Source organism: Cupressus sempervirens, chromosome 1, assembly GCF_028749045.1.
Source record: "Cupressus sempervirens isolate cs-2001-9-10 chromosome 1, ASM2874904v1, whole genome shotgun sequence".
In the NCBI taxonomy this organism is placed as follows: Eukaryota; Viridiplantae; Streptophyta; class Pinopsida; order Cupressales; family Cupressaceae; genus Cupressus; species Cupressus sempervirens.
This window is the reverse complement of record NC_143118.1, coordinates 168,629,039-168,655,128: the sequence shown is the minus strand read 5'-3', so window position 1 is coordinate 168,655,128 and position 26,090 is coordinate 168,629,039. Positions and strand designations below refer to the sequence as shown.

General features: G+C 36.5%; 1 protein-coding gene across 5 annotated transcripts in view; it reads right to left on the bottom strand.

The window, feature by feature from the left end:
* The window catches only part of LOC149576676 (uncharacterized), a 407,004-nt gene extending 391,541 nt beyond the window's left edge, over positions 1–15,463 (bottom strand). For 2 of the 5 annotated variants that reach the window (XM_089819054.1, XM_089819043.1), the window contains exons 1-2: positions 14,600–15,316; positions 13,823–13,909 (exon numbers count right to left, since the gene is read on the bottom strand). In XM_089819054.1, the coding sequence (XP_089675180.1) occupies positions 13,823–13,909; positions 14,600–15,013 (501 nt within the window). In that variant the 5' untranslated portion in view covers positions 15,014–15,316. Of the gene's footprint in view, positions 1–13,822; positions 13,910–14,599 lie in introns of all 5 variants that reach the window. The other 3 variants (XM_089819021.1, XM_089819036.1, XM_089819029.1) reach the window with 3 other exon arrangements.
* Between the last annotated feature and the right edge of the window lie 10,627 nt (positions 15,464–26,090).

The window sequence follows — 26,090 nt, the reverse complement described above, 5'->3', positions numbered from 1 at the left end:
ATAGTTTTAATTATAAGACTAAACACAAGATTTATTTGTAAAGATAATTTTATGAAAGTTTAGAAAAGATATCAAATTTGATATTAGTCTGTTTTGTCATTATAAAAAAAACACATATTAAACGTTAAATAATGTTGACCTAGTTTATATTTTATGATTAACAAACAAAATAGTCCAAAAATGCATTTAAGTGGCAAAATACAATCAAACGACAAAATCACGGACCCGACAACCCATCAAATTGGGTTTATTAAAAACTAGAATAAGAATAAGCTATTCTTATTCCATCTTTTTTTAGGAATTCCGCTATGCTCATTTTGGGGTCAAATTAGGATAAGCGAGTTCTAATTCCAATTTTGTGTTTTGCAAACAAATGTCAAATTGGCGAATGCAAGTATTTAGATTTTCCTATTCCCATCCAATTCCCACAACCAAACAGGGCCTTAGGGCATGTAGATGAAAAATGACCAAACTCATTACATGTCCAACAAGCAAAAATTTCCATAACTTCTTGTTCTCTTTTCATAAGTAGATCAATACCTTCCTTGATCTTCATGTCTTCTACAGATCTGGATCTCTCTATACTTGTGCCTCTATTCTTTTGTATGCAACAAAAAGATTCTAGATCTGAAAACTCAATGCTCTGATCTCTACACAAATCTGATAACTTCTGTGTCAAAATTTCCTCTATATGACTTAGAACTATCTTTTCTCCCCATGATCTCCCAAAGTTGTTAAGCTTTCTCTTTAAGGACCTGCTACTCTGATACCAATTGTTAGAAATAATAGTCCACCAAGATAACTGAGAGGGGGGGTGAATCAGTTATCCAATTAAAACATTTATCAACATTAATTCATCTTAACCATCCAATCAAAGTAAACAAACATAATAAGATGCACATAGACAATTACACCAGATTTGTTAACTAGGGAAACCCTTGATCAGAGAGAAAACCCTGGTAGGAATGATGCCCACAAAGATATATATATGTGTGTGTGTGTGTGTGTGTGTGTATAAAAACCCAGGTGGGAATGATGCCCACAAAGATATATATATATATATATTTTTTCCTTGTTAGAGGATGGACCTTTTTAGGAGTCTATAAACACATTCAGTTCATAAGAGTCCTTGTTAGGAGACTTTGAATCCCTATTAAGAGATTCCAACCCTATTAGGAGTTGTAAAAGGCAAAAGGACCCACTGTCCAAACAGCTTCTGGGGCAAGACCATTGAATTTCACTGTCCAACTGATCTCTCAACAATTCCTTGTAGAATACTTGTTTTTCCTGTGCTTTAACTTCTTTCCTCTGTCCTGTCAATCGGACCAATTACTATCAGACCTTGTAGACTAGGTCACGAACCTCGGATCTCAGAATAAGACCTCGGCAACGAACTTCTCTCCAACTCCACTCTGTTCTGCTTATCCTCGCATATCAACTTGTTTCTCTTCTATTCCACTCTTTGTGTTTCTTGCAATCGTTTCTTCATTAATACAAAACAAAGGAATATGTCCTTCCTTTATACAGAATCCATAAAACAATTCCCTGAGTCAGCTATTACACCTCAATTAATTATTATAGGACCTCATTAAGAACACATTATACTTAATGATAACATTAATCTATCGCCTTGTAACTTGAATAACTTTCCGTACGTGTAATATTATGACGAGCGCGCTTAACCATGTCATCTCCAACATGTCTTCTACACACCTTTAACCTTGTTTTTCAAAATGACAACTCTACTAAGAGATTTAACAAGTTTACCAGAACATGCTTCAGTAAACTCTATCTCAAAACAGTCTTCACCAAACCTTGCATAAATTCTTCCAGGCTCAATATCTAATGCTTCCGAGGTTAGCTGCATATACTACACACTTAGTAGTATCTCCTTTTAACCTCCCTTAGTGAAAATGCTCAAAGATCTATCTGTACCAACTTAATCTTTACCATTGTTCTTCAGTCAAATACCACAAAAAACTGCTATGCTGACATCAATGACAAACACAGTCATGAATGTAACATATCATCATGATAATGATCTAATCATGTTTCTACAATACTCCTCCATAGAAGTATTATCAGCATTCATACTTCCAACAAAACCTCCCACCATTTAGTGCATATGCCCTTATTTTGTACGTATACAACACTCTTCTCTCACCTTCACTACTACAGTAATAGCTCAGTGAGAGCGTCAAGGATATTTTGCAATTTCTCTTGCTTTGTCTCAAGCATCTATGAACAACATCAAATCCTGACCCAATTCTCGCTTCTCATAGAACTTAACATGGTACCAAAATTATGTTGTTCAGCATAGATGATTGTATTTTTTGAATTTTAAGAGATATGAGACTACCAGATAGCGGCAACATGGGATTTCATAGATACTTCATAGCCACACTCTTCACCCATGCTGAGGATATTTTGATCCAGGCAGGACTAAGAGAACTTTACGGGGAATTTCAAATTATCAGGTGGAAGGATATCAAACATATTTTCATTAAATAATATTCCCAATTTGCAATCAATTCAATCAATGGCAAATCTGCCAAAAAAATTAATCTCTTAATAATACTAACCAAGACACTTAATATTTTTTCCACTTTCACTTTTATATCAGTTTAGATTAACCTATAACAAGTAGAATAACGCCATGTATACACTAGCCAATTTGGAGCTACAAGAACTCTGAATTGATAGACTTATACGACAGGTGTGACTTTGAGAACTAAAATTATGCAAGAACAAATCCTGAGTGGAGAGACATAATTCACTGCTAGGGTACATCCTGAGCAGAACCTATCAGATGAACGTTGAATACTGATTCCAAGAATAGTTTACAATTAACAAAGGGGCCTTGGATGCAGGTGATGCAGACAATTGGTTGGGTAGTATGGAACATGACAATAAAACTTTCTCAATAGCACATGGGTCATATCAGAGACCTCACAACCACAAGTTCAGTAGTTACAACATCCAAGACTGAAGTTAAATATGAATATCTTGGGTCCCAAGATTTGATTACATGTCATGTCCCCTCTTTAGCTCTGTATAGCAGTGACATGAGAGTTGGCCTATTATGGAGTCTAGTAGGTTGGTAGTGGTGATCAGGGACTCAATCAGGGTTTTCAATGTCCAGATTTGGTATTTCAGGCAGTACTAGATCAGTTGAGAGCAGTTCCTTAATTTTAGGAGGAGATTCCTACCTTTTAGGAAGTTGTAATGTTTTCTAGAGTTGAGGTTCTATGAGATTTCCCCTGATCTCAATTTCAGGAGATTTGGGTGTGTTCCCTATTTTTTAGGAGTATCCCTAGATTTGAGGGTGAGACTACCAGTTGGCCCAGGTCGTCCAGCATTAGTCACAGGCAAGTGACAAACTCAATTCATGTTTTGGAGGTGTTTGGGTTGTTCCTTGGCTACTTAGGAAATATTTTAATATATATTAATATATTCTCCTAAATTAGCATTTTAATAATTAAATAAGGCTAAGTGTTTAGCCATTTTGGAGTAATAAGGAGTTTTATGGCTCCATTTGGATAGATTTGCCTATGTGTAATAGCTCGTTGGAAAGAGCTCAATCTCTACTATTTGATTATCACTTGTCGGAATTTATTTGATGCTTAGAGCTATTTGTCATTAATAAAGAAACGATTTCTCTTTATTTGGACGCCTTTATTGGGGAAATAATGTTATATTATAATGTTCAAATAAAATCCACTTTAGGGTTCTTTTAGGGTTCGATTTGCCTTGGAGAGGGGATTTAAGGAGATGGTAACCTAAAAGTGAGTATCTTTTATCATTTTGTCAACCTATTTTGGACACCATTGCTCTGGAAGAGCATCCCTCATCTAGGACGCAAACCCTAGTGCTGAGAGCAGATTTGTTGGGACGTAGTCCTCAACAAGATCAGATTCGAAAGTTCTTATGCATACAATTTGATCAAGGCAGGGGATCGATTTCTAGTATTGCAGTCACACTTTGCAGGCAGTGGATTTTTAGGGAAGGCGGACACTTTGGTTCAGCCTAGCACTTTTTATAACAGCTCACCTGGATCCCATTTTCAGCTGGCATCAACCTTGTTTGAAGTACATCTATATTGGTACTATTCTGAAATAAATCAGATTTTGTTGGTATGGTTTTAGAATCATTTCCAGATTAGTATGTATTGCTGCATATGATTTTTATCACTTCTATTTTATCAGTTACTGTTATTTATTCATTGTAAATTCCTATATTCTAAAAAATACAAAAAGAAACAACATTCTTCTGCAACTTTTGTCTAGCTCTATAAGATCAAAGAAAAGTCTATAGGAAAATATAATTTATATAATTGAACATTATAACAGCAGCAGAGAAAATATCCATTTGGGATATTTCAGTGGTATTTGAGCTAGATCTTGCCAGCCTATGGATTTGATTACAAATTTATGCATCCAAGAGCTGAGATACACAGATTTTACATGCGCAAGAGAGCTCAACTTGAACAAGGTTTTGGAATTGAACAGGAAAATACTATGGCAGATGAATAGAGAGGAAACAGACAGAACACCACTGATGAGGACTCTCATCAATACTCAGCTAATAATAGTCCAGATGCTTGAGAGGATACAGGGAAATTTGGAGCGGATGGAGTTGGATAGGCAAAGAGGCAAGTAGGGACACAGCAGATCTGTGTCAATTGTTGGAAGTCATAGATCCCATGCGTCGATTGGGAGCTCCCTTCATTCCCAAAGACAACAACGACCTCATATACTTGCTATGGATAGACCCTTACTTCCATAGTTTTTACTTGGTGAGCGGCCAACACAGGTTGATCCACCCGAGATGGGATTCCAGGAATCCGTCATGGCAACCACAGTTGAATGGAGAGCTCTACACCCAGAGGTTAGGGATGTTTTCCCTCTTCCCCAGTATTGTCCACAGCACAGGGATGCCAGGTTCAGAGGAGACAAAGGCAATAGGCCACAACTGAACAATGATCTTAGTAGAGCTACTGGGAAGATTTCATTGGCTACTTATGATGGAACTAGTGAATCGAGTGCAGGAGCTTGGGTACAAAAGCTAGACATTTATTTATCCTTACGACCCATGCTAGAGAGAGAGGCTATACAATTTGTCGTATTGCATTTAGATGGGGTTGCCTATGACTAGTGGCACCATGGTTTGGTTATCCAGGATCACGCCTTGATTCATTCCTATGCTGAGTTCACTGAGCGGCTAATTACCCGGTTTGACCGAAAGGACACCGAACACTACTATAGGGAGTTGGCGCATCTTAGACAAACTGGACATGCAAAGGCGTATGTTAATAAGTTCCAACGCATTGCAGTTATGGTACCTGATATGCCCCAGAAGCGTAGTGTGATGCTATTCATTAAGGGATCGTAGGACAGGCTTAAGGGATTGGTTCGCGCTTTCCAGCCGGCCACTCTTAAGGATGCTATTGTTGTGACATTGAGGCTAGACACCACTCTTACTTATCCATCGGATAAAAGGCCATTCAGAGATTCACGGCCTTTGCAAGAGGCCAACACCTCATAGCTTAGGGATGGTCAGTCAGCTAGACCTTCTAGGATGCACCCAGAGACACGAAATGATTTGAGGAGGAAGAAACCATGCTTCTCATGCAAAGAACCTTGAGAGCCTGAGCACCATTGTATGAGGAAGGGCAAGTTTCATTTGATTAAGGTGACACCTAAGTATGGTGATGACAAGATACCTGACACTAACATTGAGGATAGTCCCAAGGAGACTCATCAGGAGCAATCACAGTTGGAGTTGGACATGTCGGAGTCATTGGTGGCAGCCAAAGTGACTATGGCTACCTTATCTGGTTATCCAAGATTCCACACCTTTCAATTGAAAGGTACATTATAGGGCCAGCAAATCATGAACTTGCTCAATACAGAAGCTACACATAACTTTATTGATCAAAAATTGGTTGAGAAACATGGGTTGCAATCTCAGATATTTAAGGGTTTTAGAGTAAAGGTTGCAGATGGTGCAGTTTTGGGGCGCACTAGAAGGATCTCACAACTTAGTATTCGGATGGGGGATTTGATTTTCACAGATGACTTCTATATTCTACCCTTGGAGGATTATGATGTTATTTTGGGTATGCAATGGCTACAGGGTATCAAGAGGTATATTATTGATCACCACCGCATGCGGTTAAAGTTTCTGTCTAGTGGGAAGAAGGTGATCTTGAGAGTAGCTTCAACTGATGGACCTAAGGAGGTGACTTCTCGAAGGATGGAGTCTATTATTAGACATGATGATATGATTTGGGCTACACATTTTGTGAAGTCCAAAATACCTACTCCTCAGGATGGCAGAACATTTCATGTTGATATTCAGTCAGTAATGGACCGACATGGCAGAGTTTTTGGTGACATACCTCCTGGTGTACCTCCGGATAGAGGGTTTGAGCATGGGATAGAAATGAAGGATAGAGCTAAACCAGTGATCACCACCACATATCAACATCCTAGGGCAAACAAGGATGAGATTGAGAAGACCATTGATGAGTTGTTGGACATGGGCTTCATATGCCCTAGTTCTAGCCCCTTAGCTTCTTCTGTGGTACTTGTCAAGAAGAAGGTTGGGACCTTGTGGATGTGTATAGATTACAGAACATTGAACAAAAAGACAATCAAGAACAGATATCTGATCCCACGCATTGATGAGTTGTTGATGAGCTTCATGGAACTATCTACTTCTCTAAGATTGATCTTCATTCAGGTTATCATCAGATTCATGTACGATCAGAAGATGTACACAAGACTACTTTTTGCTGCCACTACAGACATTATGAGTTCTTGGTGATGCCTTTTAGCCTTACCAATGCACCAGCCACCTTCCAATCATGCATGAACCACATCTTCAACAAGCAGTTGAGGAAATCAGTGTTGGTATTCTTTGATGATATCTTGATTTATAGCCATACTTGGGAGGACCATCTCAAACATGTGGAGGAGGTACTTAGCATCATGGAGAGTCAGTCTCTATTTGCTAAGTTATCCAAATGTGAGTTTAGACTTAGAGAGGTTTTATATTTGGGACATGTAATCAGTGTTGATGGAGTGAAGGTGCATAAGGAGAAAATTCAGGGGATTCATGACTAGCCCTACCCTCAGAACATTACTAAGTTGCATGGATTCCTTGGTTTGTGAGCTTATTACAGGAGATTTGTGAGGGGTTCCTCTCGATTGGCAGCACCACTAATAGACTTCACAAAGAAAGGAGCTTTCAAATGGACAAAATAGGCACAGTGGGTCTTTGACAAACTCAAGGAAGTTATGAGTACTTGTTCAATTTTGGCACTTCCTGATTTCTCGCAACTATTTGTTCTAGAGTGTGACGCTTCAGGCGTGGGCATAGGAGCAGTCTTGATTCGAAACAGGTACCCCATCACCTGTGAGAGTAGAAAGTTGCGAGATAATGAGAGGTTGTATTCCACATATGACAGAAATGTTGGCTATCATGCATGCATTAGCCAAGTTCAAATAATATATTGTTGGCAGTAAATTCGTGGTAAGAATGGACCACAACAGTCTGAAATACTTCCTTGATCAAATAGAACTCAATGATAGACAACAAAAATGGGTGAGCAAGATCCAAGCTTATGACTTTGACATTGAGTTCATTAAGGGCAAAACCAATACTATTGTTGATGCACTTTCTAGGAAACCCTCAATCGTCACCCTATGTTCATTGAGTGAGATTTCAACAAATTGGAAGGCTCAACTTTTAGTTGAGTGCTCCAAAGATCAACATGCATGTGAGATCATGGATGGATTAGTTTCAGATGATAGGTACAATGTAGTAGATGATGTCATCTATTACAAAGGCAGAGTCTTCCTTGTTCCTGGTTCTCAGTTGAAGGAACAAATTCTATAGGCCTACCATGATACTCCTTCAGCAAGGCACCCAGGGTATAGTAAGACTTACAGGGCAGTTCGGGAGAGATTCTCTTGGAAGGGTCTCAAGGATGACATTCTACATCACGTTCAAGAGTGTATGACCTGCCAGCAAAATAAGTTTGAGCATACTCACTCTGTTGGTTTATTGCAGCCCTTACCCATACTGGAACAGAAGTGAACAAGAATCTCCATGGATTTCATTATAGGTCTCCCTCGAGTACAAGGGAAAGACTGCATATTCGTGGTAGTTGACAGGTTGACTAAATGCGCCCACTTCTTTCCAATTGCAGTTGACTTCACAGTATCTCAGGTAGCAAAGTTATTTTTCAGATAGGTGTTTAGCAAGTTCATGAGTTCTTTTTGGCAAGACTTTTCACACTCACAAGTATGGAATTGACACATAGTACCAGCTATCACCCACAGACAGATGGGCAGACCGAGATTGTTAATAAATGGGTTGAAGGGTATTTACGCAATTATGTGTCAGGGTGGCAAAGGACATGGGTGTGTTGGTTGCACTTGGGCGAGTATTGTTATAATAATATGTACCATATGTTGATTGCTATGACTCCATTTAGAGCCCTCTACGGTTACAATGCTCTATCTTTTGTTGATCTGGCAGTTAGTAACAGCAGGGTTCCTTTGGCGCAGGATTTGGTGCAGGAGAGCCAAGACATCATGAGATCTCTCAGTGAGAATCTTCATTAGGCACAGAATCAGCAAAAGGTCTACGCTGATTGATGCAGGATTGAAAGGATATTTGAGGTGGGGGATATGGTTTACCTATGAGTGCAGCCTTATCGACAGAGCACCCTTAAAGGGGGTGGAGCTGCGAAGCTCAAGCCTCGTTTTTATGGACCATACAGGATTATCAGGCGTGTTGGAGAGGTTGCATATGAGATTGAGTTACCATTTGGCAGTAGGATTCATAATGTGTTCCACATGTCATGTCTGAAAAAGGCACTAGGACAACATATTATACCATCTCTAGTTCTACCTCCATTGGATGAAGAAGGTAAGTTGACATTGGTTCCTAAAGAGATTTTGGAAGAGAGGGAATGCCAGCTGAGAAGCAGGGTGATTCGAGAGTATCTGATTCACTGGAGAGGTCTCCCTACAGAGGACGCCACTTGGAAGAGCGAGACTATTTTACAGCATCTAGCTTTGCAGTTGCTTGTGGGCAAGCATCTCCGAGAAGGGAGGACTATCACGTCCTCTCTTTAGCTCTGTATAGCAGTGACATGAGAGTTAGCCTATTATGGAGTCTCATAGGCTAGCAATGCTGATCAAGGATTCAATTAGGGTTTTCAGTGTTTGAATATTGTATTTCAAGTACTAGTAGATCAGTTGAGAGCAGTTCCTTGACTTTAGGAGGAGATTCTTACCTTTTAGGAGGTTGTGACATTTTCCAAAGTTGAGGTTCTATGAGATTACCCCTGATCTCAATTTCAAGAAATTTGGGTGTGTTCTCTATCTTTTAGGAGTATCCCTAGATTTGAGAGTGAGACTGCCAGTTGGCCTAGGTTGTCTGGCATCAGTCACAGGCAGGTGACAAACTCAGTTTCATGTTTTGGAGGTGTTTGGGTTGTTCCTTGGCTACTTGGAAAATATTTTAATATATTTAAACATTCTCCTATATCATATTCCCGAACATTATGTATATATTTCCATACATCAAATGATATTGATAGATCCTTTCCCTGAAGTACTTATCTAAATACTTCGTCATTTGTTTCTTGCAATATTTTGTCAATATTCCAATGGGATAACATAAGATTGAATATAGGGAGAATTTGATCATTTAATATTATGAGAATTTGATCATTCAATATTGTAATAATTTGATCAATTTTATAATAAGGCTAAGTGTATGAATGCAAATCGTTTTTACCGAGATCAATTTTAGCATTTTAATAATTTAAATAAGGCAAGTGTTTAGCCATTTTGGAGTAATAAGGAGTTTTCTAGCTCCATTTGGATTGATTTGCCTATGTGCGATAGCTCGTTGGAAAGCGCTCAGTCTCTACTATTTGATTATCACTTGTCGGAACTTATTTGATGCTTGGAGCTATTTGTCATTAATAAAGTAATGATTTCTCTATATTTGGACTTTTTTATTGGGGAAATAATAAAAGATCCCTGATGGATGCCCTTGCTGATCTGCTGTAGTTTTTAAATTAATAAAATATATTTTCCTGTGATTACTTTGATGGTCTTTGAGAATAGACAGAAGTTCAAAAGGTATTGTTTTTGTTTTGTGTTTTTAGATAGTTTTCACAATAGTAATGAATAATGAACAATAATCATGAAAGGAGACGGAAAATAAATAAGAGCATAGAGCCAAATCAGAATTGCTATAAATCATACCAGGCAGATTTCTGATTTATAAAGTCAAATAATAAATCCAATGCAGTTCCAAAGAGCTTACATCCAACAATGATGCCAAATTGGATGGTGAATAATGAACATGAATCAAGGATACATCTGAGGCTGAATACAAGCATTCCCTATATTCCACGTGGGGTGTACCTACTACAAATGGCAGCCCTAAGACTGCAAGGATCACATCCCAGTTGAAAGAATCAATCTACAATGTTGAAACCATAAATCTACAACCTGAATCCACAATAAAGAATGGCGTACTCTATCCCTGATAGCAACACACTCTGTCTGAAGAATCCAATGCCAATAACTGCTGAGGGCTACGTCCCAGCCAATCCAGAACCTGGGGTTTGCATCCCAGATCAAGAATTGCTCTCTTAGAGCCAATTCACAAAAACAAGTTTTTCAATATGCAAAAGATCATCTTAGAATGAAGCTTCCATCTCCTTATAACCCCCTCTCAATTGCAAATCGAACCCTAAGTGTCTCCAAGTGGCGTTGTGTAGTGAAAGTGTTATAATTTCTTATTTTAAAGTGGTCATGTTACTAGAAAATGACATTTTTCCTCATAGATAGAATTCCATTCATTGAAATGCCATGAGACCAAAGAGAAAGATTTAGAGAATTTTGAGACCTTTCCAACGAGCTATCACACCATAGGATGGGCATCCAGATGAGGCCAAAAAACCCTTTATTACTCCAAAATGGCTAAAACTTAACCTTATTTAATTATTAAACGCTAACTTAGAAAATATTAAAAATATAACCCAAATAGCCACAAAATGCCCAACTGACATCACAAACCATAAAATCATCCTGTCACCTATCTATAACTGAAGTCGGAAATCAAGGATCCACTGGCAGTCTCATCCCTAAAATCTAGAGATGATCCTAACATTTAGGAAACAAACCCTATCCCTCTGAAACTGAACCCAAAGAGTAATCTCATGGAGACCCAACCCTGGGCAAGATCATACCTCCTAAAAAGTAGGAACTGCCTCCTAAAAACAAGGAACGTCTCCCAATTGATCAATAACTACCAGAACATCAAGTCCCCAACACTGAATAACCATACTGGGTCTCTATCCAACCCTGTCAGCCTACAAGACCCCATAATAAATTGACTCACATGTCTCTACTAGATTGAGCTAGAGTGGGGACATGACAAATAATGTAATATTATAATGTTCAAATGAAATCCACTTTAGGGTTCTTTTAGGGTTCGATTTGCCTTGGAGAGGGGATTTAAGGAGATGGTAACCTAAAAGTGAGTGTCTTTTATCATTTTGTCAACCTATTTTGGACGCCATTGCTCTGGAACAGCATTCCTCACCTAGGACGCAAACCCTAATGCTGAGAGCAAATTTATTGGGACGTAGCCTTCAACAAGATCAAATTCAAAGGTTCTTATGCATACAGTTTGATCAAGGCAGAGGATCGATTTCTAGTATTGCAGTCACACTTTCTAGGCAGTGGATTTTTAGGGAAGGCAGCCACTTTGGTTCAACCTGGCATTCTTTATAGCAACTCAACTAGATCCCATTTTCAGCTGGCATCAACCTTGTTTGAAGCACATCTATATTGGTACTATTCTGAAATAAATCAGATTCTGTTGGTACAGTTTTAGAATCATTTCCAGATTAGTATGTATTGCTGCATATGATATCTATCACTTCTATTTTATCAATTACTATTATTTATTCATTGTAATTCTTATATTCTGAAAAATACAAAAAGAAACAACATTCTTCTGCAACTTTTGTCTAGCTCTATAAGATCATAGAAAAATCTACAGGAAAATATAATTTATATAATTAAACATTATGCAGCAGCCGAGCAAATATCCATTTGGGATATTTCATTATGGATGTGATGTCCTGCCACTATAACATGACCAAGTACAATTTTGATCATTAGAGGCATGGTAATTACAAATCCTGACACAGCAAGCAAGGAATATGGTCAATTGTCCAGTTCATTTATTGATTACAGCACTTTTTTTCTGGCAAGTCAGCACAATGACTCCTATCTGTGAAAAATATATATATATATATTTGGGCAAGAAAAATTTACACTAGGGTTATTTATGGTTTTATTTTCATGTAACAATTTTAGCGTCCTGGGTAGAGGGGATTTATGGGCTGAAATGACCCGTTAATAAGTGTTCAAAGGTCAACCTTGACAAAGGCCGTAGAGAGACAAACTATATGGAATGCTCCACAAAAGGGCTGGATTAAGGTAAATTTTGATGGAACGGCTAAAGGTAACCCAGGTCCGGCAAGAGTAGGGTGTGTAGCAAGAGTTGACAATGGCAATACTCTGGCCACATAAAAAAAGCCTAGTTATAGGGACAAATAACAATGCACAAGTGCATGCTGCTCTTATGGGAGTTGAATTAGCACGACGACTGCACGTCAAAAATTTGCACTTGGAAGGAGATTCTCAAATCATTGTCAATGCCATTTGGAGGGGGGGGAATGCAGGTTTGGCAGTTGCAGAAAGTAGTTGATATTATAAGGAAGAAATTAGTCTATTTTTATAATTTAACATGTTTATTGGGAGGGAAACGAAATTACTGAGGCCTACATTTGGTACACACTTTCTGTGGCACACAGGACTGGGGAATTGCATCAAAAGGAAAATGGACGCTCATGGAGCTTGGGCCTTGGTTGCTGATTATGTGCATGATTAGGATTTGGAGTTGGCTGTGAGGTTGACACGGAAGCGGATTAACCTAGAGATATTTTGGTTGAAGTTGGTTACTGCATGCAAGGACATGGCAATGCAGAGAGGGCTCGAAAAATGCATAATCTCAACAGGGGCCGCAGTCGTGGACAAGAGTGGATAACTGTTGTTGTGGATGCTAGACAACCTAACAATGGTCGTGGCCGTGATGAGAATCTGACACCAATCCATGGAGGAGTGACGCAAAGGAGGACCAATCGAACTCATGGCAGTCGTGGTGGTTGAGTTGGACTTGGCAAAAGGGTAGAACAGTAGCAGCAAAAGGGATCAGGCCTCAGCTGATGGTGCTTCAAACTAGGGCTTTTTGGGTTGTTTGGGTATGGTAACTGGTCAGGTTTTTTGAAATTTTGCTAGCTATTGCACCTGCTAACAGGCATTTTGTCATTTTGAAGTAAATTTCAATGTAAACTAGGTAGAATATAGGATATGTCGGATGATGGCATGAGTAGTGAATGCCTGGTGTAGGGTTTGCTGGTAGGTTGCTCTCTGATACTGCTGGACTGGAAATGGTGACTATAAATGTGATTTATCTTTAATTTTAAAATAAGATAATAACTTTTACCAACCAAAAATTAATTTATGGGCTGATTCAGAGAGACTCTTCAGAACCAGAGGAAAAGCAACTACCAGTCAAAACAAAACTTTCTTTTTACCCAATCGAAAACAACAGACAAAAGCCTATTTTGAGGATAGTTGCACCAGAAAAACAATTCTCTCCATTTTAACATCAAAACCTAACAATCACATGAAAGAGGGGAACCATGGAATACCGTAAGCTGGCAGGAAACATTTTTGTCTAGCATGTTGTTCAGCCTCTCAAAAAGCTCTCGCGCTGCTTTGTTTGTGAATGTTATGCACTAAACAAAAGAAGTTAAGAGTTAAAATGCAAGCTTTAAATTGAAATAAAGCATTCTTCATAGAAAAATTAAGATGGAGTGAATCAATGGCAAGGATTGAATATTTAAAATAATTTTTACTACCATGTGAATCTACTTTTCACTCTCATTGTTAATAAACTGCAACAATGAGAATAAATTCAAGTCTATCCTTGAAGGAAAAGAATCATAGCGACTTGAAGGAAAACTAACACAACTTGAGAGTGAAACCTAACACAGCTCGCTATGAAAATCAAAACAATTTGCCAAAATGATAGAAATTCAAATGACAAATCAATAAGTTTTACAGAAAGATCAAATGGCAAATTGTCGACACGATTTACAAATTAAAATCAAATGGAAAATCAATACAAAGAAAAATCAAAAGGAAAATTAATACAAGTAACAAAAGAAAATATAAAATCGGAAAATTAACACAATTTACAAAGAAAATCAAATGCAAATTCAACACAACTACAAAGAATAATCAATATAAAATTAACATAGTGTATGAAGAAAAATAAAGCTGGAAATTAACACAAATTGTCAAAAAAGTTCTAAAAGCAAACGTCGAAAACTTGCACAAATTGAGAAGGAAATTAACAAAAATTGCATAGTTAACACCGTTTGCCAAGAAATTTCGATAAATAACAGTGAAATTAGAGTGTTTACCAGTACGCTGGATGGCGACACATTACGGCATGTAACCATATATTCAATGCGATGAGTTAACACTCTGGTTTTACCAGAACCCGGGCCTGCCACAACCCTCACATAATTGTCATTCGTTTCCACCGCACTCGCCTGCTCTTCATTTAAACTGCAACTCAACATTTTCTTTTTAACATCTTTAGTTTCAACTACGGCAACCGACTGAGCTGTTGAAACCCTAAAACTCGTTCTGGCCTTCTCTGAGTTCATCGTCGTTAATGTTCTACTCAAAAAATACCCTAAATCTCCTCCACTAAATTTGTCCCTTTCGAACTTTTTGGATTCGCATTTGCATTTCCACTGCAACATTTGGCTGACTAATTTCCTATCAAATTTTGGTGCGTAGATACGCCCTTGGCGAAGGGACAGCGCCATGGATAGCTAACAAAAGAGAACAAACGTATCTTCTCCAAAATTAGCTGAAATGCGTCAAGATTACTAAATGTGCAGGCATTTTGATGACGAAAGACTGGAAGACTGATATTCTGTACCGTACATTTTCATTTACTACATATATTTTGCGCTGAAATTTGTGTTGATGTACAGAGCTACGCAACCCGGTTGAACGCTTTGAATGAGCAGAACAGGCGCTCCAAAGTACGAGATAATAATACTACGACAAATGACGGAATTGTGAAAGTTATTATCAAGTCTTTAAAGCGCCCTAAGATTCTATCCGTACTTCTCCGAGTGCAGTTAATTTTAAATAAGACATTTGTGATAATTTAGACATTCTAATAGAGAGACGAAAAGTGCATGCAGCTCAGAATAAGGATTATGGCTGCCCTATATTTTTCATCTACGTTCTATTTGCTTTTCTTCTTTGCTTTTTCTTTGTAGCGCCGTTTTATTTGCTTTTCTTCGTTGCTTTTTCTTTCTAATATCGTTTTACCGTTAACATTGTGGCCACGTGGCCTACATTAGTTCGGCAATACTATTTAAAGAGACCAGCCCCTCCTCACATAAAAACGTACATGGTCAACTATGATAAAACGGCTCTTCAAGTGACATCAACAATTTCAAATTTCCGAGGCCAATCTGCCCCTTGCTTATGCCCGCTCAGCCCCAAGAGAATAGTATGCTTGTATACGTCCCGACTACCTATATAGCGAAAAATTTGTATATTGCCATCGATTATGTGAGGATTTCTATCGATCTGATTCTAATAATCTGCTTTTATAATGCTATTAAAAAAGTTTTTTAAAATAGGGAAAATAATTTGTGTTATGTCAATTTGTGTTTTTATAGTTGTATCATTTTGTATGGAAAATAGTCAAAGTTGTTGAAAGGATGTTTTATTTCAAATTTAATTTAATTTCATAATTTGAATATGAATCTACTTTGACAGAGTAGGTAATTTATATGTATCTGTTTTGTTTTTAATTTTTGAAAAGGATTATGATTAGAATTTTGAATTTATGGCTTTCAAAAAAATAAATTGTAAGACTATGTATATATTGACATATTGTATAAGGAAAAAGAGACTTGTGGGAGTCTTCAATTTTGGGCTTCACTTATTTTTCCTGCTCATTGGCTTTTTGTGGGTCTTATAGGCTATTTGGCCATGTGGATGTTATCAAAAACTTGCATTCAATCAATCTTTATAAACTATCACAAGATAGATTGATGTTCAAGAATTGTTCAATAATTCAGATAATATGTTAAGAACTATTATATGCTTTAACAAAGATATTGATTCATTAGAACACAACATCATTTTAACATCCAATTCTAGTTGTCAAAGAATTTATAATCAACTATAAGAAGATAATGAATATGAAGTATCAAACATTTTGAGTCTAGTAGATTTAATGTGTTTTCAAGCACATTTGTAAGGGGCAAGAGATCTAGTATATAATTAATGGTAAATTATGTGTATTTGGTCCATTCAAATTTAATTATGCTATAAATGTATAAGTTGTCCACATGAACAACATAATTGAATCATCGAGCTCATTTGTATGGCTGAACTAATTAGTTAATAGGGTGGATTGGTTCGAGTAGTTTTGGGGGATAGTTATTTTTAGTTTGTAATTATTCTAGTTTTAAAAAGAAATAGTTTTTTTGTTTTCAGACCTGATCCTGGAGGGCCATAACATAAGGGAGAGAAATCAATCTCTCAAAAAAATTGATGAATATGTAAAGAGAAAAATTGAAAATAATGGAATATCTCTCTGCATTTTTCTGTGTATTTTTTTGTTTTGCATATGACTAGTTTTCTATTTGGAATTCAATTTTAATACCATGTTTCACCCAAGAAATCTAAATTCAAATTGGATTTACAAATGTTTTTGATTAAGTAAAACATGTTTTAATTGTTAGAGTAGGGTTGTCATTGCACCAAAAGATCAATCTATCAATGTCTGATACAACCACTCAGCTTATAGTACACAGCAGGCGATTAAGCCCTTGTCATGAATCTCGAGGGGAACATCGAACAAATTTTCAACAACCTCCCCCTTAGTGTTACCTGTGGGTGTAAGGATTTGAACCTGTCACTGACTTTGATACTGCATGTTAGAGTGGGGTTGCCATTGCACCAAAAGACCAATCTATTAATACCCGATACAACCATTTAGCTTATAGTACACAAGAGGTGGTTAAGCCCTTGTCATGAATCCCAAGGGGAGTGTCGAACAAATTTCTAATATTCATGGGTACCTGAAACCCAATAGTTAACAAAATAAAACTAATTTTAAAGTCCAGAGCATAAAGTAGAACAGTAAAAACCAATAGGCCACAGAAGGCCGCAAGAACCAGTCCTAAGAAAAAATAGCCTCTAAAGGAGCAAGCAAGCCCAACAAACCAAAAAACCAAGGGAAAAATAAAAAAGCCAGGAAAACAAATCAAGGTATTATTTCTTTGACCAACTCTATAGCCTTGAGCTCTGACTTTTCCATGGTCTTTGTTGCTTCAGTCATCAGCTAAATGTCATTTGGAGTGTCCTCTATGTCCGTCTTCCTCTTGTTCGATCTTGTTTTATTGCTCAGGCTCTCATCCAAGGGGTTGACATCCTCTTTAGAAACCATGTTTTTCTCATTGTCTATGTCATCTTTCACTCCTATGCTAACCTCCATCATAGCTTGCAATTGTTTGATATTATCATTTAAGCTTTTGATAATATTGAGGCTCTGGTTAGCAGAGTTGTGGAGAGAGCTCTTCATCATGTCCATTCTTTTTTCCATCTCAGTAACCCTGGTATCCAAAATGTTAATTATGTTAGATTTGTCTTCTCCTTCCTTCCTTTCCAAGCCTTGCAACCTGTTCTTTATCTCTTATGTTTCATGGAAAATCCACTTGGTTGACCAAAAGTTATCCACCATGTTGTTGTGGGCATTATTGAGGAGATTTGTCCCCCACTTGCGTAGCATTGTCACTAAGAATCACCATTGTCGAATCAATAAGTTCTTCCAAATGGATTATACCATCATTACCCTCTAAGACCTTGGGTTGGATAGTTTCTCTCATAATGCCCATTTTTGCAGTCTGAGTTTCAAAGTTCCTCCAAACTATTTTCCTACCCTTGGAGCCGAAAGAAAAGGTTGTTTTCTCTATGCCATAATCCTCATTTCTCTCCTCATGGGCATTGAGAGGGGTGTTAGAAATAGATAATACTGAAAGGGGGGTGTGAATCAGTATATTCAATCTTTTTACCCACAACTAAATCTTATTAATTACTTTTCCACATGCATGAAAAAGAATACCAATAGAGCTAAACAAAATAAACAACCATACAAGAGGAGAACTCATAGCACCATATTTTGTTAACTAGGGAAACCCTGGCCAAGGGAAAACACCAGTGGTGATGAAACCCACAAGATGATTCACTATATAAAGTATCTGATTAAGGATATTGACCCTATTAGGAGTCTATGAAGCATGTATAGTGTCTCGAGCCTATTAGGAGACTAGGCCTTGTTAGAAGCCTCAACCCTATTAGGAGTTGGTAGATCATATACAAATATGTGCAAGAAGAGCCCACTTCCCTAACATGCAACTATACAATAAGTTTTTCAAGAGAATAGATATACATACAATACTGGATTATTTGTTGTACTTTGTAAATCTTCTAATTATCAATTCTTCATATGCAGAATGACTATGTACATATCAATTTGCATCATATCTCGCATAGTATTGCTTCGCATCACAACTCATAACATTGCATTCACTTGTTACTCGCATTTCACAAGATCATATCAACTTCGCAATTACAGGGTACACATCATCACTAGATTACTACACACTAACTTTGCAAATGAAGTTCTTTACTTATACCAAACATATTGGTAAACTCTTCCTTTAGTTGGCTCACATAACATCCTTAGAGTCGACTCACCAATAAATAATAATTAAAACAATTAATCATGTCATTTAACACATTCTGTTGATATGCTCTATTTTGCATTGTAACATCACTGCATCACTAATTCCTTCATAACTCAAACTCGGTTGGCCGTACAAACATGTTCACTAGTATTCAGCACAATATCATGAATCTCTAGTTAACTATGCAAGAGAATATTCCAAGGGAATATTTTGCTATCAATACATCCATCATGTTGTTGTAATGTTGTCTAATACTTAGACAATTTTTCTTCACAAATAAACATGACTAAACTGCAAAACAAATATGTTGCCATAAATGACAACCATATAACTTACCTTATCGAATTGATTGATCATATTGCCAACAATCTCCCCCTTTTGCATTGATGGCAATATTTTGGGAAAATTGGCTAAGTCCCAAACATATTGTCATACCAATCAAAATAGACAACCATAACATAATAGAACATTGTATTCATTTTTTAAGAAGATTACATCCCTTATAACTCCGATTACAAAGTTAGCAAAACTTACTACTATACTTTGAAATATAACTATCAACTATACTTTTCCTTATTTCTCCCCCTTACAATTACAATTTTCCATATTTCTCCCCCTTTGACATCAGTACAAAAGTGTCACAAAAAAAATCTGTCAAAATATGGTAGCTACATCAAAACTTGGAAAAGCAATCACTGAAGTTGGTCTTCAACTGTGCAAGGTGTTTCTTCCAACTTTGTTTCAGTGCATTAGATACACTAATTAGCCCACATAAGGCATATGTGGCTAACTCTGTTGTGTTCAAGTCTATAGCCACAAACTTGTCATATGACATCTTTGTTGCCAAGCATTCCTCCAACTGATTCTCTAGCAATGTTACCTATGGGAATAAGTGTTCTCTTAAGAGAGTGAATCTCTTTAGAACTTTCTCTTTTTCTGCTTGAGTATTCCTTATGCTATCATGAAGTGTCTATATTGTATGCTCAATGGTATTTAACTTATGATTCTGCTTCAGAAAGTTGTTAGTGAGTGTCTAAAGCTTAGTTACCTTATCTTTGATTTGATCATCAAATTCTTGAAGATGGATATATGCCAAATTGCACTTAGCATAAGCCTATTTTCCTTCTTCTATACATTATCTTAATGCCTTAATACATATATTCAAAGTTTCTATATCATTTCTCATATTAGTACACATGGTTTTAAGGAGTTTATTGTCATGCTTTGTTTGTCCTTTAATTGATGATACATCAGAAAGTGTTGAGAACTCATTATCAAAAGCTTTACACAAAATGGTTGCGCATTGTTGAATATCTGCAGGTGTGACAATAGGGCTTACTGTCTTTTCCATTTTGTCCAAAACTAAAGTCAAAGTCTTTTCAGTAGACTTGATTGATTTCTTCTTCTTAAGAAATTTACTTAGAGAAGATATGAGATTTTGCACTTCATCTTCTTCGTCTAATTGAACTGTTGCTGCTGTGACCGTTGTTGCTTGAGTAGGTGGTGTAGAGGGTGTTGCTACTATTGCTACCAAGGGCACACTTGAAGTAGCTGCTTCAATGCTAGATTCAATTTTATTTTTAGTAGGTGCATCTTCTTCCTTAGGCTCCTGATCTTCTTCTCCATTAGATGAGCTACTATAGTCCACAATTTGCCAACAATGTTGGCACCAAAATCTTTGAATGGGTCCTTAGTTCTATCAACTGTCACATTGGTGTTATCTACTTGCATAGATTCACTACCAATGGTGATATTTGGTGAATCACTGGAAATTGGTGTTACTGCTAGTTGCACAAAACTGTGAGGTGGACTTCCTATTGTAGGACTTGCTTCCTCTATTTGCACACACTCCTCAAAAATTTTAGGCATAGGGCTTGCCTTTTCTGCACTCTTTTCTAACATAGGGCTTATCTTTTCTATCTACACACTCTTCTTTGTAACAATGCTTGCCTTCTCTGGCTATGCACTGTTCTTTGGCATAGTAGACATATATGTAACTATAGCCTTTTTAGTTTCCACATTTATTTCTTCATAATTTCATCCCATGAGGACCATAAGGAGAATAAATCTTCTTTTGTTTCTCAATAGAGGTGCTACACCTTTCAGAATTTTTGTTATCTCTTCGTCATTATTTACAATGCATAGCTTTTTCACCATATTGATTCTTATTTTCTTATCTTCCTCTATTACTCTGCTTTTTCTATTTCTCAATCTATTATACAAGTCTTCAGGTATCTATCCTCTTATACTATTAAACCTTTTATCTTTAAGAATCATATTTCTAACTATAGCATTCTCTAGTGGTCTTCTATCCATATTATTGTAAAAATCATAGTATTTATTTAATTGCACAAAATTGTTGTCATTAATAATTTGCATGTTGAGATTCTCTACCATGGATTTCTATGTTTTTCATCCAATTGAGGTCTTTGCTTCTTGATCAATTGGCTCTACTGGTCTGTCAATAGTTTCTTCTTCAGATTTAGAAGAATTAATCTGTAAAGTTCTTCTCTTCTTGCTTAGACCACTTGTTGTTTGCTTGACTCTCTTCTTAGGAGGGGTTCTGTTCCTTTCAAGTCTTGTAGACTTCCTAGGTGTAGGTGCTTCCTCAATCTTTACTGGATTCCTTGGTGGTTTTTGTTGCGCAACTACTACATATAGCACAGTAGGCACTTGCGCACTTGTTTGGGCAACTATGACCCCTTTAGTAGGTCTTGCCACTGCAATGGGTGTAGGGGTCAATAGTTCAAATTGACCACTAGCCTTAATTTCCATGTCTATCTATTTCACCTCATCAAATTCTTTTCTTATCATTCCTAATTCTTTCAAAATAGAATCAATCACCTTTTCCACCTTCTTCTTGGAGTCCTTTATTATCTGACTTGTTTTGACTTCTCTTATTTTCTCAGAATATGTCCCTAATCTAGGACATTCAGAATCAACTTCTAAGTGAAGGATTATTTGTGCATACCCTTCAATCAATTCGTCACTCATTTCATAACCCATAGGTTCAATAAACTTGACTTGAGGAACTACAACTTCCATATCTATTTCAACCATAAAGCACAATTCATCCTTGTATTTTTCTACTAGTACAAGAGGTATCATATACCTTTGCTTCATTTTTTCTTGGAAAGACTTCATTACTTTGTCAATATCACTGTCTCTAACTGCTTCAGGTCTTGTTCCATATGCATGAGTGATTGTCTGCAGTACTCACTTCCATCCCAATTCATGGTTCTAGGGAACTTCTTAGATGCATAGAAGAATATATGTCTTAGTAGGGATTCAAACCTAAAGATTGTGCTCCTAGACTTCTTGATTCTTGATATATTATCCAACAGCTGTGTTCAAATAATGTCACATAAATTAACATCTTCACCTTTTACTACCAGGTAGGTTGCATGAAGAAATCCTATAGGGACGGAATCTATCCTAGATCAACGATTGGATTTGTATCCCAAAATTTTACAAATCGGTCTTACTCCATCATCTTGAATGTTGTTGACCTTCATGTTTCTACCATCAAAATATGTGTTGAGATTTGTCTTAACTATCTTGTGCACATTCTTAATGTTCACTAGATTACGTCCTTCATTACTCAGACTTATGACCTTGTGAATTTGGTCATTATCAATACATATGATAGAATCTCCTAGTCATAAAAGATCATCATGTACTCTGCTTAGAATTATCTATGTCCATTCATGATTGTCGAAGTTCGTGTAGAACATATGCTTAACTAGGTTAAGTTGCTCTAGATATCCATATTTAGGTTTCAGTGAAAAATCATTTTTACACATTTTCTCAAGCTCCTTATGAATCTTTGTATCACCTATGCTTTCGATTTTGCAATGGATATAACCTCTTATATCCTCGATGTGAAGAACATTTTTTAGAACTTGTGAAAATGCTCCAATAGGGTCATCAAGAAAAGAAACAAATGGGTGTTTCTTGAAATTGTATCTAGGTCTATTGCTCACATTAAAAACTTCCTGTCTTTCCATTTCTGAAAAATTATGCTCAACAAATTTTTAAAATACCTTAACTTCACGTATTAGGTTTTCTGGTGACTTTGCTTGTTTGCAGACTTCTTTAACTCTTCAAATCTTGCTTCAATCTCGTGCTTAGATTTTGCACAAACAAATGATGTATGCAAATCAATTTGCATCCTTTAAATCTTTGACAATCTTTACTTTGCATTAAATGCATATCTGTCACTAGTTTAGTATATTGTCTTTGTATAACATAAAGGTTATTCTTCTTATATATCCTTATCCTAATCATATTAAGTAATGCACACTTCACTATAGACTCCTTTCAATGTCTAGATCATATTGTTAACTGCGCAACCTATGGTACTTTTTCTAACATCAGTTATCAATAACTGACACTCTATTCCACTTAGAATTCTTAATTCTGGTAGGATGAGTCATAGACAATAAGTGAATTTACTATCTTGTCAAGTACATTAGGATGAGCTTCTTCCTGAACTATGTGAGAACTTTCTGGTTCTTTTGCCTTTACAAATGATTCCTTTAATTCTTCAGTCATTTCTTCCTTCAGACTATCATTATTCCTTCTATTTTTCCTTCAGTAATTTTGATTCATATTTAGGTTTCTTCTATCCATTTTGCAGAACTTTGCTATGTGTCCAAAGTTATTACATAGCTAACATACAAGTACATTTCTTCTTTGTTCACTCTGATGGTCGTCAGGTGCTCTGCAATTCCTTGCAATGTGTCCAAGATTGTTGCATCTGTAACAAACAATTTTTCTTCTTTCTCCACTTTCATTGCTATGAGATCTTCTTCTATTTCTTGCATGGTTAGTGTTCCTATATATCCTACTATTTGCATTATTATTATCAAATTTAGGTTTCTTACAATCTATTGCATAATGACCATATCCATGATAATTATGACAATAAAATGTTGAAATAGGTTTGAAAGACTTACCTTTGCAATCGTCTTCAGTGTGTTCAAGTTCATCACACTAAGCATGAGATTCCTTTCTTTTGTTATCCATATCTTGATCAGATTCTTTAACTTTATCAGAGTGAGTAACATTCTCTTTGCCTTTAGATGTATCATCTATCTTTCTTAGATCCTTATTGACTTCAAGAGTATCAGGTTCTTTTCTCTCAATAAATTTCTTGGCAGATTTTCCAAGAAAGAATCCAAGTCCACTCTTGTCATAACTAGGTCTCTATGCACATATTTGTTCTTCAATCTTTTCACTGTTGGTATATAATTTCTCAAGTTGATGTTTGGTTTGTACGAACTCACCTTTCAAAATAGTGTTGTATTTTTCTAATTATGCATGCTCTAACTTGGTAGATTCCAATTCAAATGTTACCTTGCTTAACTGGGATATTAGATCTACATTTTCAGCTTTAATTTCAGAGTCATTCTTTCCTCCATTTTTCTTAAGACTTAGCTTAAATTCAACTATATTTAACTCATGTTTTAGGATCTCATTTTCTTTCTTTAGATCTTCAATATCATCATCACTGGTTTTGCTTACTAGGTCCTTTTGCTTCAGGTCATCTATCTTGTCCTTTAATTCACCAATGTAGGCTTTTGCATCTTTGTATTTGTCTTTAAGACCATCTCTTTCATCTGTAAGTAGATCAATTTGTTCAAGAGCTTCTTCAAGTGTTCCATATCCATAGGAATATGATTCAAGTTGTTAAGCCTCTTCTGAATAACTAGGCTCTGATACCAACTGTTAGAAATAGATAATACTAAGAGGGGGGATGAATCAGTATTTTCAATCTTTTTACCCACAACTGAATCTTATTAATTACTTTTCCACATGCATGAAAAAGAATACCAATAGAGCTAAACAACATAAACAACCATACAAGAGGAGAACTCATAACACCATATTTTGTTAACTAGGGAAACCTTGGCCAAGGGAAAACCCTAGTGGGGATGAAACCCACAAGATGATTCATTATATAAAGTATCCGGTTAAGGATATTGACCCTGTTAGGAGTCTATGAAGCATGTATATTGTCTTGAGTCCCTATTAGGAGACTAGGCCTTATTAGAAGCCTCAACCCTGTTAGGATTTGCTTCAACTTTGTTAGGAGTTGGTAGATCATATACAAATGTGTGCAAGAAGAGCCCACTACCCTAATATGCAACTATACAATAAGTTTTTCAAGAGAATAGATATACATACAATTTTGGATTATTTGTTGTACTTCACAAATCTTCTAATTATCAATTCTTAATATAAAGAATGATTGCACACATATCAATTCACATCATATCTCGCATAGTATTGCTTTGCATCATAATTCATAACATCGCATTCACTTGTTACTCGCATTTCACAAGATCATATCAACTTTGCAATTATAGGTTACACATCATCATCAGATTACTACACACTAACTTCATAAATAAAGTTATTTACTTATACCAAACATATTGGTAAACTCTTCCTTTAATGGACTCACATAACATCCTTAGAGTCGGCTCACCAAGAAATAATATTAAAACAATTAATCAGGTTGTTTAACACATTTTGCTGATTTGCTATGTTCTACGTTGTAACATCATTGCATCACTAATTCCTTTATAACTCGAACTTGATTGGTCCTACTGACATGCACACTGGTATATGTCATCAGTATGATGTCATGCATCTTTGGTTAATTGCGCAAGAGAATATTCCAAGGGAATATTCTACTATTAATAAATCCGTCATGTTGTTATAATGTTGTCTAATACTTAGACAATTTTCCTTCACAAATAAACATGACTAAATTGCAAAACAAATATGTTGCCATAAATGACAACCATATAACTTACCTTATCTGATTGATTAGTCATATTTCCAACAAGGGGTCTCATGTCCCTTGCCAAAATCTTGATCAGCTTCCATATCAAGTCCCCTTCTCCTCTTGGTCAAGCTTTCCACCTTCTTGTGAACCGAGACCTTGCTAGTTCCTACCTCTTTCACATTAATCTCCTCCTTTATATCCATCCCTTCATCCTCTTCATTATAATCCTTAATAGAATTAACCTCAGACTTGATACTTTTACCCATTGAGCCTTTCCTAACCTTTTTCTTCTTATTTTTCCCCAAATCCTTAATTATCCTAGCCACC